The sequence below is a fragment of the Cupressus sempervirens genome, chromosome 6 (assembly GCF_028749045.1).
Source record: "Cupressus sempervirens isolate cs-2001-9-10 chromosome 6, ASM2874904v1, whole genome shotgun sequence".
NCBI lineage: Eukaryota > Viridiplantae > Streptophyta > Pinopsida > Cupressales > Cupressaceae > Cupressus > Cupressus sempervirens.
In genome coordinates this window covers 96,161,377-96,174,322 of record NC_143123.1, presented here as the reverse complement: position 1 = coordinate 96,174,322, position 12,946 = coordinate 96,161,377, and the positions used below count along the sequence as shown (strand labels likewise).

Here is a 12,946-nt window from a genome sequence, read left to right as displayed (position 1 = left end):
CACAACATCCTTGTCAAACAAAAAGTAAAAGCTAAAATGGTATTTGTTTTTCAGTCAAGGATGAAACAAAATTTTAAAGGGTTTGCAACCCTACTTACTAAACACAATCAATAGATTAAACATTGCAAACTAGCAACCAACCAACAACAAATGAAACAATATGTAAGAACAAAAAGAAAGACAGCAAGAACCCCACCACAATTCCTAAAGACTCTCAACAACATCCAATCCTTATGGAGGTTTGCCACGTCGAGTAGCTCCTTTCTTCTCATCTTCAAATTATTTTTTCCTTTCTATTCCCTTTATTGCACAAAATCAAACCTTTCTCAACATGTTGACCTTTCTCCTTGAAATTTTGACCATTGTGCTTATACTATGGAGTGGCAATATTAATAAATTGCTCCTCTCTAAACTCCTTAAGTTTCACAATCAAGATCATGATCTGTTGCATGTTGTTCTAAATTGAACAATAGTTTATCTAAAAAACTTGTTGATATTCCTTATATATTTTTAAAAAGTTGGCAATCATTATGAATAACTATAAATGAACAACTCATATCTTTCTCAAACCATTAGATGAAAGGCATTGAAATGATCAAACTGTCATAAAATTTTCATTTGACAAGTAAGGTAATAGTCAAACTCCATAGCACTTCAGTAAAGGGGCAAAACATCATCTTTTTTAGTAAACAGTGACACCATTACGAAGCTCGTAAGCTATCTCAACCACTATCATTCTTAGTAAACATATGGGAAATTGTTGATGATGTTTCATAAATCCTTTAATGCAATAATGGTGTAATAGAGCTTGATATTGGAGAAGCTCCTATAGAGATTAAATCAAATCACGTCTTTGTATATTAGATTGGACACAGTTCCAAGTAATCTACATAATGAACATAACCTCCATAGGGAAAAGGCGGATGTTAACAATGCAAGAATACTCATAAACAACAATTTCTTGAGATATGCAATAACAAAACTGCTGAAAGGGTCAATAATGATTTTGAGCATGTGCAAATCACCCTGTGGATTCCTATTATACACAAGACATTCATTGCATGTAAAAAATCTCCCAGCAAAAAGAGGGCTACAAATACTTTTCTAGCTGATCTATAGTGTGATGAAGAGTGCAAGATGGCCAAGAGATCCATAAAAAGGAAAGAATTGAGCATAGAAAACAAGATGTATGTAATATGGAGGAAGTTAATATCTATGAGCAATCCCGATCCCAAAGATTTTTGGAAAGAATTGCTACAAAGGAAAAGCGAAAAAAAATATATTACAGACATTCAATGGTTAGAATGTCTAAAGTTACTTTATGAGTAGATTCATGAGAAGAGCTCCTCTCCATTATAAGCACTTCATTGGATCTTTTCTCAGTGGAGGAATAAAGAATTAGCAAATTGTAAGGCAAGTGAAATTGATGGGTTTCAAGCTAAATTTCTAATGTAGGGAGTTGATCTCCTTGCTCCTACTTAAAAAGTGTCTTTAACAAGGTCATTCATAATGGTTTTTCGATTGGTTGAACTACTACCATGGTTATCCCTCTATTTGTTGAGTGGGAAAATTAATAATTCATCTAGCACACTATTATGGTTAACCCTCATTTTGACAAACTTTTTGGGAGCATATTGGAATGTGGTACCAGCAGTTGAGCAAAACAGGAAGGAAATAGAGCAAAAGTGCTAGTGAGTTTCAAACTAGACATTTTACCATTGATCATTGTGTCACTCTCATGCATTTGATACAGTACCTAGAGACAACCTATGAAACAAAATAGGAGAATTAGGCATTCTACATGTGTATAGAGCAGCAATTCATAGACTTCATGAGTAAATTAGAGAAAAAATCAAAACTAGGGAAGGAATGTCTTGAGTTTTTTAGTAGTGACACTAATGTCAAGCAAGGGTGTTTGTTATCCTCCACTTTGTTTAGTTTATATGTTTATAAACTTGACTCTTGGTTAGACAAAATTGATGGTGAGGGGATCCAATTGGTTGGGTAATGGTTAAGCTTCTTTTATACGTCAACAGTCCGATCTTGATATCAAAAACAACTCAAGGATCAAGAGATCGTTTAGAGTCTTTGGAATGCTTTTGTCCAAAAGTGGAGATGGAGGTGAGCATTATTATGACGAAATCGTGACTTTTCTTTGAAAAGAAAGGAGAAACATACTTTCCTTTAAAAACCAGCTCGTTTGATATTGTGAAAGAATACAAATATTTGATAATTAACTTCCGTTCGAGGCTCAACTGGGAGACTGGTAGAGCAAAGAGGATGCAAGGAGGATGTTAATCATCTTATCTGCTTCAAAATAGATGTAGAAATGTCAAGCTTTCAGACTAGATAACAAGGAATCATTTTGGTTTGTTGGTCATGCCAATTGTACTTTACAATTGTGAGGTTTGGGAGGCAGCATGACAAAGTGTGGGTGGAGATATTTAGAGATGATACAAAAGCACTTAATCAACACTAATGTCAAAGTCAAGGCCTCGTTAAATTATATTTGAAAAGTCAATAGTTTCATGTTGGAAGCGACAACAATAACTTGATTAATAAGCTATTTAAAGAAACCTAAAAACATGGATAAACAAAGATGGCCCAAAATTGTGATGAAAGAGAGTTTGTCTTGGATGAAATAAAACATAAAGTGTTTTAAGTGTGTGGAGCATCAAGCTACAAGATTCTCATAATACAAATGTGGAATTAAAGAAGTTTGTCATGGGAAATTTCAGGCTATCATGTGGTCTAATAACATTGATTGGAAAAAGACATTATATCTTAAGTGTTCAACCCATCTTGAGTACATGGGAAAAAAGCTTACCTAGGGTCAACCAAGAACAGGCTCACATCATCTCCAATGTGAGACATGTAGATGGAAAAGACCCAAAGAGGAGTAGGAGAGGATTTACAAGATTTGCAAAAAGGTGCGATTGAGACTAAATGGTACTCTCATTGAGTGCATAACATATGAAGACATTCAAGCATAGTATGGTATCTTATGTGCTTAACCCATCCTGAGTACATAGGGAAAAAACTTACCTAGGGTCAACTATTAAAGGTGTTAGTGGATCAGCTAAGGATAGTTCTCACATCATCTTCAATGTGAGACATGTAGATGGAAAAAGGCACAAAGAGGAGTGGGAGAGGATTTGTAGGATTTGTGAAAAAGGTGCAATTGAGACTAAATGGTACTCTCATTGAGTGCACAACACATGAAGACATTCAAGCATAGCACAAGGTCATTCTAAAGGCATGCAACATGCACAATTTATTGAAGGAGGAAAAAATCAAGTAGAGTGCTAGTTTGATTGTTAAGATTCATAGTGTGAAAAGTATTATGTAATTAGTGGACCCTTGAACTGATTATCTCATAGATGTCATTAAAAATCTTTTTTCATTCAAAAATAATAAAAAGATGCACCTAGGTTTTTTAGATCTTCAACTAGATGGAAAGAACAAACTTTCAAATATGCTTTGTGGACTTTGGGAGTGTTATCATAAACGATGTTAAAAACTGTGTGAATGTCATAATATAGGCTCATCCCACAAGGATAAAACAACTTTCAGATCTCTATCAACTAACTATTGGAGCTTAGAAATAGGACATATTACTTAAGCCTTGTTCAATGTTTTGTAAGAGTCATTACCCCTAGATAATATGGGAAGAATACTAGTAGTCAAGTGTGTTCTACAGTTGTGTACTTTTTGCGCACCCAACCTTCCAATTACTAATTTTAAAGGTGCCAAAAAATGATAACTAAAATCCCAGTAATAGGTTTCATGTACCAATAGCCACTCAGTTTTTAACATTATCCATTCATGATTGACCTATTTGTGCACCACTACTCAAACATTTGTGCAGCACTAAACAGACATTTGTCCATAAGAAATTTTTGAGTGTACGATTATTGGGGCATCTTCAAACAGGCATCGGTTGACACTATGGAACGACCACATTTTGACCCTTTGGAAATTTAACAAATTCTACAAGGAGCATCATTAATATCTAGAAGTCGTAAAATAGATTTTTACTACTTGACTCACATTCAAAGACAACGAAAAAACACCATCAAAATCCAATGTATAGTTTATGCTCTAAGCAAATTGGATATAATGGCTATTGGCAAACTTCCCCTAATGGTCTGTGATACAATTCAATAATGTTTTAAAAAAATCAGCATCAAAATAACCAAGATTCGTACTAAGATTAATGAAAGTTCCAAAGGAAGACATCCCAATTTGTCCATGTCATGTCACCAATGCCCTTGATGTCCCAAGGTCTTGGGGACTTGGAAGGGATGTTCTCCATTTGGTTTGATGTCTTGGGGACTAGGAACTTGGAAGGGATGTTCTCCATTTGGTTTGATGTCCCGGGGACTAGGGGCTTGGAAGGGATTTTCACCATTTGGTTTGTAAAAATGTGAAGGGATGTTCTCCATTTGATTTGATGTCCCGGGGACTAGGGGCTTGGAAGGGATGTTCACCATTTGGTTTGTAAAAATGTGACATTAACTTTTCAAAGAAAAAAATTGCTAAAAAACAAATGAGGGAGAAGTATCATTGCCAATGATGAGATTTTTTCAATAACCGTTCCCTATTGTCCCCGAAACTTGGGAAATGTTTTGCCATATCTGAAACCTTCTCCCCATGTCTCCACATGCTGAAAACTCAGAAACATTGCTTATAATGCCACTGAGCTTTTATTCCAAAAAGAGCATGGAGGTTGATGTTTGCAATGTACATCACCACCAGTAACAGTGAGGAAGCAAATGCAAGAGAAGGGAATCAGCAGCTAACAAAAATAACACGAGATCATCTAAAATAGTCAACATCATTACAAGACTTGCTTTGTACATTGAACATGGTAAACTCGACCAATAAGTTTAATGCATGAAGTTAAATATTGCCAACAAAGCTGAAACTGTGACAGCTGGAGGAGTTACTCATGAACATGCAATTTCAGCTTCTGTCCCATCTGCAATGAACAGGGGAGTTGAGTATTTGCAACAGTCTTGAACATGATATTTTTAGGAAAGCATTATTAAATGTGTATTCTTTCTGATGACAACAGGAATGCACTTATAACAAGAAAAACACAAACCTTATGCTTAGTGGCAATGCATGCCAATATCTAATCCATAAAATTACTTCCGATTTCATTAGCATTTCAGCTAGGCATGCCCTTTAGGTCCAAAATCTATCACCAGAAGCACCTGACAAAAAGGAAAACAAGCCCCCCTGCAGCCCTCTGAGAATGCAGGTTAGTATAATTCAAGTCGTACTACTTCCGGGTGCAAAGAGTCATTGCAGATGTGCATATCCAAAAGAAGGCCAAAGAAATTAAGCCGATGAACCTACAAAAGGTAATCATCAATAATTCTTGCTACAAGCTCAATGCCTACAGCAGCTGTTGTTGTCTACAAAATTTTAAATAATGGTACACGTCATTGCAGTCGATCTCCCTCTTGAATATCTATACCATAATCAAAGGATTCAGTTTTTACACATTGCTCCCTGGAACTTGGTCCTAAGAATAAATGGTCAACACTTTTAATTCCATAATGCTGGAAAATTGAAAAACCTCACCTATTCCTTTCATGCGTCTCAGTACATGTATCCTTGGAATGCATACATTTCAATCAAGAGAATTACTATATCTAATGCGTTAATCAGCTGGTAAATCCCCAGCAATGGATAGCCGTTATTCATGAGAAATTGAGTTGAATTACAAGATCCAGGCAATATAGTATTGGAAAAGCAGTGAGGCTCAATAATTACTTGAAATTCATTCGTGTGTAGAGCAGAATTATATTCAGTACAGATTGTACTTCAAATATAATTCGATCATGCCACATCATTGCCTGCCAATAAAACAAATCAACTTACATTCAGGCATGACATAGAAGGTATCAGAATAAAAAGATAAATTATATAACATTTTTTACACAGAGTGAACTGAGCTCTACAAAAACTAGTTTAGTCACAGCAGGGACTTACTCATCGTGAAATTTCCTTCAGAAAATATTCTCTCAGGCAGGCAATACACATGATTAAGACTGTCATTATTGGAAGCCAGAATGTAAACTTGTACCCTGTGGTGGCATGGCCTCTTGAGGATCTGAAGTTTGACAGGTAGCTCCAGCAGTAGAACTTGTTGCAGGTGCACTAATTGACGGAAATGCTGGAGGAGTGAGATTTCTAATTTGGGGCAAAGTAAATACAGGTGGTCTTGCTGTCCCAGCATTGGTATTAGTTATAGACCTCAAACCACCTCCCAAGGGAAATCGGCCCAATGCAACTGTAGATGGATTGCTGATTGCTGAAGGCAGTGAACTGGATCTTGGTTGTGCTCCAGCAAAGCCATAACGGGCAGCCACAAGATTTGCTTGTTCCATGAGTAACCTTTGTTTTTCACTTTCAATTTGCTGTCGTGCCTTAACAAGTGCACTCTCAAGCTCCCGGAAGTGTCTCAGTTTGATATCCAATTTTTTCAACTGCAGAAAATTGGAACTATGAATATAACAAATACTTCCAAAAACAAGATATATAAATCAATAATCAGAGTCAATACCTCATTATTGATGACTTCAGTCACAAGCTGTTGTATATGCTCCTCCTCCTGGTCTGCAAGAAGTTTGGCCTTCACTGCAGCTCCAGAAAGCACAGTAATAGCAGCATGCTTCATCTTTTCTACACGATTGGCATCTTCCACATCTGCTGAATCTTCAACACATTTTTCCTCAGTTTTAGACTTTGGATTGTCTAAACAGTGAGAATCTTCCAGAACAACTAAATTTTCAGGACATTCCTTCTCATTAGCACTTTTCTCTGTGCCCATAGTATGAGAATCTTCAACCTCCATTGAATCCTCGGGACATTTCTTCTCATTTGGGCTACAAATTTGTTCATGATCAGCTTTACCTGTAAAAATGTCATATAAATATACCATTCACTGTCAGCAAATAACAGAAATTCATGCCCTGCATCACATATGTTGTATTGGTAAGCTATTAAAGTTAATTGACTAATACCAGTCTTTTCTCCACTTGCACTGCATGCTTGTTCGGGATCAGCTTTTCCTGTAATACAAGTGATTAAAGTTAACTGACTAATATCAGTCTTTTCTCCACTTGCACTGCATGGTTGTTCAGGATTAGCTTTTCCTGTAATACAAGTGATGCCATGAGAAAAACAAAATCGATGTCAATTATTAGGATAGCCATTATATATAGGTGAAGTTAAGTCTGCACATATATAGTACATGTATTAGTACAGATGAGAGATTATAACCTGTATTTTGATTTTCCCCATTTGTCATTGTTGAATTTGGACTTCCAGTTCCAACTTGGGACTCTTGAACGGAAGCTGATGCCTCCAAAGTTTCTGTTTCTTTTAAAGCATCAGACATACTAGATTCATCTACTTTCTTAGGGGGGTCCTCATCTGGGCTTTTGTCATGCTCCATAGAGACAAGTTCATTTTCCAGTTCCTGTGCGTCCGGCCTGTCAACGTCGTCAAGAACTCTGCTATCATTTCAACTCCTTCACCTTACATCCATGGATATCGAGTTATCACAAAGCATACAGCACTTATTATCAAACTTGTTAGTGTCTGTCAACACATTACCTACCTTGAATCTGTGTTCTCATCCCTGCTATCAACTAAAGGATCTCCCAGCCTAAAACAATGCTTTGCAGCAAGCTGCATGGCAGGTGTATTATCTTGCATTGCCTTCAATGCACTCTGAGCTGAAGCTGCAGCTAATTCTCGTCCCACCATGGCAGCAAGAAATGCCACCTACAAACAAGACAGTAGATGAGCTTCTCTTCATTTAGTAAAATATGAATGCAAAAAAATGCCCTAACATCCAGGAACAACCAGAAAATGGTCAGAAGGATGGATTTGGCAATACATAATCGGCAATTGTATATCCAGGGTGAGCAAAAGAAATCTCTGTGGAAAAAAATTATTCATCTTACCAATGCCATAACAGGGTTTCCAGCTTCTGCAAATGACAGTGACTCCTCAGAACCCGATAACGCACCAACAGCCTGGAAAGCAGCTATGACTGCTTTAACCGCATCATTTTCAACTATCTTTTCAGAAGGTTGACCTTCATCTACCTGTTTTGACTTAGCATCGTCACTTTTAGAAACCCCAGGTAGCTCATCACTACTAGAGCTTTTAGCAATGGGGCTTTCTGAATTGCTCTGAGAAGAGGCAATTATTAACTCTTTGTTTCCTGACACTGTTTCTAGGCTGCCCTGGATGATTGTGTCAGGCATGTCTTTATCCTCCAAAAAAGGATCTTCTATTGGAAGCTTTATAAAATGTAAAATACACTGAGCTTTGGATTTTGTAGCCACATGTTCAGCAATTTCATTCCAGTTGTCACCATAAAGTTCTAGAGCTTCAAGAAGAAGCAAAGTCTCTTGGTCTGTCCAACTGCCACCACTAACACCTGTTCTCTCATTCATAGGTTCCATAAGTATAAAATCTGTTGATGCCATACCTGCTCCAAACTTCTCAGCACTGAAGCACTCTGAACATAAATCAAAATCTGCCTGGCATAACAACAAATGGTTAATACAAATTTGCATATTATCAAGCACTTAAGTTATGATAGTAGCCATAATCATTTTTATCATTCAGTAAACTTGAGAAGTGTTATGAAGTAGATGACCTGAAATGCTAAAAAATCCCAAAATGACAGAAAGATAACAACTCTACCATCTCTTACTCCAAAATATAAAAAAGGACCCATGTTTATCCACCACGTCATTTGTGCTCTACAGAACAATCCAGATTCACACTAACCATGTGGAAAAGCATATACAGTGTTTCATATGCACAACAAATCTTGTGTATATAGTGTTAAACCCACAATATAATCCCCAGCCTTTTGTCTTAGCCTATTAGGGCCACCAAGAATGTACACATCCTATTATTATGTTTACATATTTAATTTGAAAGGAGGATATTTGATTGAAAGTATCTGTTAGAGTGAAAAGTTTCATTTCTGGGCTAGATAGAGTTGGGATTTGAACTTTAAAGCCTCTTTGGTTCCTAACCTTTAGGAAATAGCTATATATCCTCAAATGGGTAGTGTGCCTTTAAAAAGGATAGCATTTAATATCCTTGATGAATGTGGTTGTAAGATTTCACAGATCACTACATGATTATGAAGAGATTATATTTGGTCTGTGGGAAGCTCCAAGTCATACTCAAAGTTCATGCAGTTATATATAGTTTATATATTGGCAAAGATTGCCCATTCTCTCTTATGTCTTAATACTTCAAGCTTGTGCTACTGTATCCACAAGAGGTTAGGAGTATCTTGGTGTTATCTGGAGAATCCAGTTTAGATAGATTGACTCGTGTGCAATGTTCAATTTATAATTCCATTTCTCAAAGATTCTATTACTGTTGTGAGTTAAGTTTAAACTCTAAAGCTTTCTTCATGTATCATGATCAGCAGTTTACAACTCAAGAAGATAGACAGCCCCTAAAGTTGGAAGGCATTTTGCCCCTTTAAAGAGAAGAAACAAGATAAAGCAGCATCTTGTACATTTTGTGAGAGCATGCATAAAGCGTAGGACATGGTGTACGTAAAAAGTTCTCAAAAAAAAAATACAGTTAAAGAATGTTCACCAACACACCTGCTTCTGGCAGTGGTAACGTTTTGTGGAGCAATCAGCTTGACAAGAATTGCAATGATATTCAACTGCAGGTCCTTGAGGTCCAACCAAAACATCTGGAATTGCAGCTTCAGTAAGAACAGGGGTTGGCATTGAAACAGATGGGGTAGCTGCAGAAGTCTTCTTCCGAGACCTGGAACTGACCTTTTCAAAACAATACATTTTTTCTAGTACTGAAGCTGCCAATGCAGTTTTGTCAATTTCATCTTTAGTCTTCTCTGTAGAAGAATCTAAATCTTCCTTAGCAATAGGACCATCTTGTTTGCAGCTTGGAAAAGGCCGAAAATTTATCAAGCCCCAGTGGTCCAAAAAGACCATGATCTCACGAACTGCATCGGTGTCTTCTGAAACTATATCGGACAAATCTGTCAGAACAATTTGCTTATGTGGATTCTTGTGGTATCGTTTCATGATAGAATTCCGTATTTCTAAATACATATCAGGGTTCCGGGTTTTAGACTTCCCATTAAAAAACGAAGCTAATACTCGCTTCTCCAAGGTATGTATCCTTGTCCAGGAAAACCAACCTGCAATAAAAAAGTACAATAATTTAAGCTCCTTCAAACAACTAAAATGAATTTTGTACATCCAGGTACATTCAACACAGCATTAAAAATCATGAGCTCTTAAATATGTCAAATATATTAAATTGTCCTAACAGGCTAGCACTAGAATCCATTTTTAGCTCTTAAATATGTCAAATATATTAAATTATCCTAATAGGCTAACACCAGAATCCATTTTTAGCTCTTAAATATGTCAAATATATAAAATTATCATAATAGGCTAACACTAGAATCCATTTACCATTGGACTAGAGAAATTACTGCAAGTGACAAGGTCTTCAATGTCCAGGGTCACAATTGTCAGGTGCATGCACTTAAAAATATATGAGACCAGATAGGCGGGCATAAGCAATTTAGAGGTGAGACCAATCACAGTCGCATTTGAAAGCTGGGTCTATTTTATGAAAAATTTGTTTCAATAAGATGGATTTGCGAATTGCTCATCAAAAACACTCAAAATTTAACAGTATAACAGCCCAAGAACTAAGAATATCTCCAAGATCATATCATCGTGTCAAGCTCTATGTGTATGTGGATTTATGTGTAGGTTGGAAGAAGGCTTTCCCTATACTAATACAAGCGACCATGGGGTCAGTATGAAGGAATTTGGGTTTGAGAAGTCCTCAATGTTGGTGAGTGCAAGACAAATGTATTGTGCAGTGATTGTCGATGCAAAATTTTGTAGTCAAAATACAAAGTTCTTTGTGTGTGTCTGTGTTTGAAAACAGAGCTTTCCATGTGCATGGAGAACTCTACAGAAATGTTTGCACTTAGATTGGATGTGGTCGATATGCAAAGCTCTGCACTGTTAGATGGGCAATCATATACATATTCTACGACTCTGTGATTAACTGGCAATTACAGGATAATCCAATGGTAGGCGCACTCTATGCTAAGTTGTCCTTTGCACTATTTGACATGCATCAAGTACAGGTCCTTCAATTTCCCTTGACTATTTGGGTGTGGGGATTGCCACTATGCAGAACCTCCGAATGTGCGGCTGTACATATATAGTGTGATCAATGTAGCGAAAAGTTATGTCTGTGGATAAATTGTGAAAAGTATATTACTATGTGAGTGTGTGAATACACTCACTGCACAAAATGCTGTTTGCTTTCCAAAGTAAGAGTAGGTTGTGATCAAGATGCAGAGCTGTGTGTATATATGCCAGTGAAATAGCTGCCCTTTGTGCAAGCTGTTTGAACATAGGGTTCAATAAGTATACTGAGATGTGCGTAAATGCATGTGAAATAGCTGCTCTTAGTACAAAGACATCGGCAGAATGCATACGACCATTCTGCACAGCTATTTGTATGTGGTGGTCTGGTTATGAAGTAGGGCCGTCCACTTGCGTATGTCTTTATCTTGAATGGCTATTACTATGTGGACATGGATATAATCATTGTGCAGATTCTACATGTTTGTGTTGGTGCAAATGTGGCTTATGGGTCTCTGTAAAAGAGGTAGCGACTACGTAGACGTTTCCTCTTCCTGAAACCCATAAGAGGATATCCTTGAGTTCTATGGGACTAGAACTTGTGACCTACAATTGGCAAGTCTATACCACTAATTTGCACACAAACCCTATTTTCTACAATCCCATCCTACAATTCAACAAACCAGCTATGCCCCTTGAGGAGCCGTATCTTTACAAAGTCTACCCTAAAATGGCTAAAACAAAGAAACAAAGCTTACCAGCAGGGGTAGGCACTATGTGGGCGTTCTCATCTTTAAGAACCTCCTCACTTAACTCCATACTAGCTACAGCAGCAATTGCTTGATCCATTCTCTCATCCTCCTGCTTCGAATCTCCACCAACAATCAGTGGTTTAGCAGCTAGAGTAACCATCTGGGTTTCATCACTTTTAACAGGGTATGATATAATGGGTGCCTTATGTTGGGCAATAGCCATTTTAATGGGTGATTGCCTAGTTTTGACACCCCCATTGTGTAGGGGTGGCAGTGGAGACCTGTCTTTGGCGAGGCGCTTAGATGGTGTTGACGAAGACGCGCTGTTTTTCCTCTTAAGGGAAACCCTCCTCCTTAAGCCTTCCGGGACCTCTGATGTTTCAATGTTCCCTCCTGCTGCAGGAGCTGTTGATCCATCCTCCATGGGTTCATCCATGCCCTTCTCCCACAAACAACACCTACTGAATGAAGGCGTATAATGGACATCCATCATTCTATAAGAATTTATATTTGTTTCTCTCTCTTTCGATATTTACCGGCAATTAACACCATGCTTAACTATTTGGAAAATATAATTGCCCATTTGAGCTCCTTCCTATTCTCTCTCGATCTGTCTTCTTCGTTGCTTTAAAACAGTGACGAATTTTTGTTAATTAATTAATATGATTCAATCAATCATGATATCATATATATGTTTTGGCTAATATATTATTGCCACCTAGGCTAGAAAAGTTAAAGGTAGTCTAGAGTAAATAAATAATAAACATAATAAGAAAGCTAAAAGTTTTAGGACACTTCTAAGTTGCATATTTAAAGTGGGTTTTTATAGATTTGTGAAACAATACCAAATAAATAATAAACAAGAGACGCAAAGCATCATAGTTCCTGTCATATGTGTTATGATATAGTATTGTAGAGTGTGGCAAGGAAAAGTTGAGATAGGGGAATAAACTTTTTAATTTGAAGGAATGCAAAATGTATTAGAAC

General features: G+C 37.1%; 1 protein-coding gene across 1 annotated transcript; it reads right to left on the bottom strand.

Moving 5' to 3' along the window:
- Window positions 1–4,566: 4,566 nt before the first annotated feature.
- Window positions 4,567–12,583, bottom strand: CHB3 (DNA-binding family protein). Its single transcript, XM_089786906.1, has 10 exons — window positions 11,966–12,583; window positions 9,666–10,231; window positions 7,986–8,570; window positions 7,637–7,803; window positions 7,297–7,508; window positions 7,038–7,169; window positions 6,578–6,927; window positions 6,004–6,500; window positions 5,108–5,867; window positions 4,567–4,981 (listed from the first exon to the last, which is right to left on the bottom strand). The coding sequence occupies exons 1-8, from the start codon at window positions 12,450–12,452 to the stop codon at window positions 6,069–6,071; spliced, it is 2,931 nt and encodes a 976-aa protein (XP_089643032.1). The 5' UTR covers window positions 12,453–12,583; the 3' UTR covers window positions 4,567–4,981; window positions 5,108–5,867; window positions 6,004–6,068.
- Between the last annotated feature and the right edge of the window lie 363 nt (window positions 12,584–12,946).

Bases quoted from the DNA above. Each gene is read 5' to 3' on its own strand.
- CHB3 (XM_089786906.1), bottom strand. From the start codon at position 12,452: ATGATGGATGTCCATTATACGCCTTCATTCAGTAGGTGTTGTTTGTGG. The intron at 7,170-7,296 runs GTTATAATCTCT...CTTGTATTACAG, and splicing joins TGGGGAAAATCAAAATACAG to GAAAAGCTAATCCTGAACAA. The intron at 6,501-6,577 runs GTATTGACTCTG...AATTTTCTGCAG, and splicing joins CTGAAGTCATCAATAATGAG to TTGAAAAAATTGGATATCAA.